Source organism: Tachypleus tridentatus, chromosome 8 (genome assembly GCF_004210375.1).
Source record: "Tachypleus tridentatus isolate NWPU-2018 chromosome 8, ASM421037v1, whole genome shotgun sequence".
NCBI classification, from domain to species: domain Eukaryota; kingdom Metazoa; phylum Arthropoda; class Merostomata; order Xiphosura; family Limulidae; genus Tachypleus; species Tachypleus tridentatus.
The window spans coordinates 145366839-145372838 of record NC_134832.1 but is presented as its reverse complement, the minus strand read 5'-3'; the positions used below and the strand labels follow the sequence as shown (position 1 = coordinate 145372838).

General features: G+C 30.1%; 1 protein-coding gene across 13 annotated transcripts in view; it reads right to left on the bottom strand.

The window, feature by feature from the left end:
• Positions 1–827: 827 nt before the first annotated feature.
• Positions 828–6000, bottom strand: part of LOC143223693 (protein hu-li tai shao-like) — a 71953-nt gene continuing 66780 nt past the window's right edge. For 6 of the 13 annotated variants that reach the window (XM_076452009.1, XM_076452006.1, XM_076452011.1 and 3 more), the window contains 2 exons: positions 3290–3421; positions 828–2846 (listed from right to left, as the gene is read on the bottom strand). In XM_076452009.1, coding sequence (XP_076308124.1) covers positions 3311–3421 — 111 coding nt within the window. In that variant the 3' untranslated portion in view covers positions 828–2846; positions 3290–3310. The remainder of the gene's footprint in view (positions 2847–3289; positions 3422–6000) is intronic. The other 7 variants (XM_076452012.1, XM_076452000.1, XM_076452002.1 and 4 more) reach the window with 2 other exon arrangements.

Below are 6000 nucleotides of genomic sequence, written 5' to 3'. Positions count from 1 at the left end.
CCAGTATTTCCTTGAAACTACAACCGTTATCTCTAAGACTGTTGTCTAACAATCCGGGTATTTTTTCTTAACGTGTGTACAATAGGTGTAATAAACAGTAACAAATATTTGGCGTAATTCTTATCGTTTATACACCAATAATGTTAGGTGAACCAAGACATCTTGGTATAACAGTTGACAATATTACCACACAAGTACTTTCTAAAATAGCGATTCTTAATTTGTGGTTCTTAGAAAGGTTTCATAATTACGGAAAGGAAGTAGCAATGTGCTGTATAGATAACAAACACTATGATCCGTGAAGATAAAATAAACAATCGAGAACCACTGATCCAGACGGTTTTTTAGCCTTGAGAGTTACATAATTAGAATGTTATCCTATCGTTATCTTTCAGGATTATGTATTATCTACAAGGTCACACTTTTATCTATGAACACTATATATTATTTAGTGTTTTACTTTTATTCTTGAGAATTATGCTTCATTTACAATGTTTTATTGTACTTTATCTTAAGAACAGCATATTATTTAGTGTGATACTGTCTTTTAACTTTAAAAACTATTGTTTACAATATAATGCTGTCTTAACTTTGATGAGTATGTAGTAAAAACGTTATACAATCGTTTTATCTTAACTGTATGTACAGTATCATACTCTTTTCTACCCTTAAAGACTAGGTATAATATAGAATATGCCATTGTTTTTAGCCTTAAAAAATGTATTACTTACTATGCTATACTGGTTTTCATGATGACAAAATTGTCTAGAATGTTATGATGTCTTGTGTTCGTACAGGGTAATAAAAATCCACAATGAGACAGTAAATTATGCATTCATTGCTTTATTCATATCTAAAATTATAAAGTAATACTGAAAAAATGTGGCCAATCACTATTATGCGTATTAAAATGAAAGATCCCTGTGCCACCCACCCACCCACCCCTACTAAAAGTAAAATTACACAAAACTAATGGTTGACATTAATGTTTACAAACATGACAGTATTTTATCACTTTATATTGACTATTAAAATTTAGCAAGTGAACGTTTTGAGTTTTAGTTTCTCAATTTCTTCCTTATTCAATAACATAAGCAAAACTAACCAAAGTGTACAACTGTCCACTTTCTAAGTTGATGGGACAAAAAAAGCATCAGAGTATTTTAAAGTACATAACTAGTTACACCTGAAGCCATAATGTCACACAGCAGATGGTAACACGACATACGAGATATTCAAGTTCCTTTTATTCAGCATAATATTATGTTCTAGATATCTGAAAATATTTTAAAGCATATTTCTACTGTCTTATGTTTTTCCTAACTCAGCAGATAAGAAACTGAAAACTAAACTACATGGACTAATAGAGAAAGCAGAACAAGAGTGATAACAACTTCCAACACATCTTTTTATGACTAAAGTATTTAAGGCACTATTCCAATAAATATCTCCCTTCTGTTAATATGGTTACATAAGTGAGGGCGTGATTAATTGTTATGTCACTAAGCTGGAAGGCTTTGCACGTTCAATATAATACATGGCATATCTTATATACATTCATTATTTATTACAATCCTGCAAAACACTGAAACCTGAAAAATTATTGATAAAAATTCATGTTATCCTATAGCAGGTTTGATCAAATTTGCATTTAAAGCTCAAGATAACACTAGATAGAAAAAAAATTTCTCACACAGACCCAACTTTCCAATGCAGTTCCAAGTTCATCACCACACCATAGGAAAAGAACCCACAAAAAATTGGAGTTATTTTTGTATTTTAAAAAGGAAGATTATATACATATAATTTGACAATAACCATTCTTTGAATTTTCTCTGGATACGTAAAAAATTAGAACATTAGTCACATGGTAACTAAAATAGCTTAGAGGTACTTCTAAGCTTTCCAAATTAAAAACCCTGAGTTTCTATGTTGTTTTTTTGTGATCAAGTTTCAGGTGTCTTCCTATGTGATGCTTCTGGAATGATGCAAGTTACAACTGTCAACTTTATCTGTTTTATCATTAGCATTCATCTTTCGATCAAAGCAAGAAACTAAAACTAAGAATTAAACCATTAATAATACAAGCTAACTAAATATGCTGTTTGTACATTTCTATTTACGAGAGTTATAATGCAATGTTTTATCACAAGAGGTACTAGCTGTTCGGGTTATTTTTTTTGGATGTAATAAACTTGGGCTTTTCATCTAACATCTGTATCTCAGACAAGCTACAGTCAAGCTGGCCTGGTCCCAATTTTTAATAACTCTTTAATTATGTCCCACATGTTTGCATAGCTTTACTTTTTTTTTTTTTAAGGATAAACTCCAAAGAAACAAATTTTTAACATTATACACTGATACCACAATAATTCCCCATAACAACATATAAAAAGTAAACATATATTGTAGTATAATTTCCTTGATTTAAAAACATGAATAACATCTTCAGCATTATTCTAGAAACATTTGAAATATTAACAACCATCCACAGACAATACATGTTTAGCTAAAAACAAATCATCAAAATTAATTTCCTCACTTCTCTTACCTGGAAATTATTATATAGTAAAGCATGTAGTCACTTGTCAACAGTTTATGATTAATTTAACAATAGCTTAATTAAAAAGCGAGCATATAAAAGAATACTACAAAAACAATGAGCAAATCCACTGGAGACTACATGTAACTATTTTCCTACGCTTTAAAGAACACACATTACACAGTTGCCATATGCCAAGAACTGATGAGTTCATAAAGTAAAATAGCAATAGCCAGGAAGACTTCCAGCAAATACCAAATGTAGGAAACTTTAGAGCCTGCATCTGGAGATTTCTTCTGTGCCTCTGTAAAATCAGTCACACTGTATGTATTAGGTGTGTCAAACAAATAAACATTTCACTGATGTTTAACATTCTAAAAGAAATATTCTAAATAATTCAAAGTAAAAACAACTAAACATAAAAATGAAATCCATAATTTTCTCCACTCCAATCAATCAATTTCATTTAAACTTTACCAACTATATATTACCAAAATACCTTGATTTATATTAGGAATAAACAAAACTGCATAAAATTAAACATAACTTACTTGTTCTTATGTGTTTTGCAACCCGTTTTATGAATTGATCTACATAACTCTTTAAATATATAATTCTTCATTCTTTTGTCTAATAACAAATATATTTTCAAAATCATAAATACTCAGAAGAATCAAAATATAAAGTAAAAGAAAACAAAATTAATTTACAGATATGTACATACTTTAAATTCCTTGTATTACTTACTGTCAAAAGGGTGAACAGTACTTAGGAAGTTGATTTTTCTTTTCCTTCTTTTTTGGCTTTACGTTTCTTCAAAAATGAGGGTGTCCTTAGCCCCTTTTTCTTCTTCTTGTCTTTCTTTGAGTCTTTTGATTCCTAAAACAAGGTATTAATACTGTAGTAAGCATCAGATAAACAATTATACACTAGGAGATGTACCTGTGTAATGCACGGTCAGAGGTTGGTTGGTGAAAGTTATTAAATTGTTTATATGATTCAGTTACTGATGTTTTGTAGCAATAAGTCACAGTTTTATCTGCTGTTTTATCTTTACTGGGGTTTGTGGCTATGGATGCATTCACAACCACTTTGTTAGTTGTTCTTTCTGTTCTTGAAAAGCTTCCCTTGCATACTTTGACATGATTACCTCTGACTGACACACAAAATGAAACAATGTGTATATTTAGATATCTTATAACAACACAGACAGTTGATAGGTATTGTTATGAAGCACTTATATCAATAAGTAGGAAATCCCTCAAATGACTGAAAAGGTTTGGGAACAAGTATGCTTTTCTTCCAACCATGCCAGTAATGACTGAAACTACATACACAGTAGGTATACCCATATAACAAAAGAAACTAGAGAAATCCCATCTATACCTTTAAAAGCCACCAACAATTACTGAGCTATATTTAGTTTATCACTGGAGTTATGAACTTTAGGTACATAAAGGAAAAAAAGACTTCTGGATACTTCCTAAATCATACTTAGTAAATTACACCATACTTGGTAGGTCCAAGTGCAAATGCCAAGGAGTCAAAAGCAAAACACTTCTCAAATTACAGTACATATACAATTGCCTCCATCCAAAACACAGAATTTCTGTACATCTTCAACTTACTTGAAATTTAAAACTTTCTCATAACATTACCTTATTTGTAGTGTAGCTTAATGTACTGAAAACAAAATGTTAGTCATGCAAGACTTGTCAAAAATACTTTTGGAAAAATCTCAGTGGCAGAAGTGATCACACTTTACACTAGCAATGTTACAAAATAATGCAACTCTTGCACACAGAAACATGACAATATTAGTCTTACAATGTATAGCTATTTGGAGAATAAAACTAGAGATTCATTAGATTACAGTAGTAAGTTGTTTAATTTGCACATTTTTGTATGTAAAAAGAACAATGTGTGTCAGTCAGTCCATGCATCTAGACATATTAGCCCAGAAGAAACTACTATTTTTATTGACTAACTTGTACAAGCAAGGAATCATTAAGTTCATTCTTTAACTTTTTATGGCTTATACATAATACAATACCATCATATCTCAATACAAGTTACAACAGATGCCTGAAAATCAACAGTTAGGCCTAAAGTTTAAATAAAGTTACATAAATAAAATAATACATAATTTCTGTTATTGGTGATAGTGGATCATGTTTTACTAACAGTTTAGTGGACAGTAAGAGTTAATATTATTACAGAAAGAAAAGAAAAAAACAAAGATAAATAGAATAGCACAAAATAAAGACAGTTGATTTTGACAATTCTCATAATTTAAAACTTCACTACTTTATAACATTACTTTATCAAGAGTTTGGTTAAGACGACAAAAATCAAAATTTTAATCAAAGGTGGTGATTACCTATAAAGACAAGGTATTTATACAAAAACATTTTGTTTGTGGCCATTTAATGTTTTCACACTAGTTTGACAAACCACAGATCTCTTTTTACTCATTTAAAGTATTCATATATTTAATACTTCTAACTTTCAATGTAGCATGTATATCTTCATAACACTTGGCAGCCTTTCAGTTGCAAAAGTCATTACAAATTCACTCAAGTAAGTCATTAGATTTCCCATGGGAACAGAGATTGTACTCTGAGTAAAACTGATGCCTATTTGTTCAGAACACATTATACACTATTTCACTTAATAGAGGACAACCTCAACTTTCTAATGGTTAATATGTAACATATAATTAAATGTAAAAGGGAACTGTCTCAAATCCTGAAAGAAAAGATGTGAGATGTTTGTGTGGCAGAAGGGATTAGATTTTTCTATTTGATAGCTCTGTAACCAAACAAAATTAAGGTTACAAATTATAAAAATTATGGTTTATCTGAGTAATGAGTTTTACAGTCAGGAATTTAAGATTAATTTCACACTTTTTAGAGGGGTGATGGATAAAATAGAGAAGACAAGATGCCAAGAGAAAATATTTTCATGTGTCTCACTAAGAGAAATACAAGATTTTTTAAATGTTGCATTATTGAAACAAGAACTTAAAATATTAAAATGTAGATTATTAGCTAAGGTTTTATGCTATACTAACAGATATAACAAACAAAAAGTAGTTTAAGAAAATACTAAATGTAAGACAATAAAGCTTTGTGTATTTTGCAGTAAAAGATACCAATGGCAATAGGGTTAATGTAACAAAGTAATATAACATTGGAGAAGGCAGATACTTGTGTGTTAAAATGTGTATATGGTATTAGGATAACATATTACAGACAGAAAGATGAGTGCTTATTTTATGTTGTGGTTTTCAGATCTTGTCTGCACTGGTTACTTTGGCACACTGGCCAAGCATCCTAAGACTGGAAAGGCTTACCTGTAGATCAACTTCTAAAATGATAGTATCTACCAAACCAGAGTTACTGAACCTCAGATATGAACATTTAAATAACAATTAAATCAAAAAGCTGTTAGAAAAG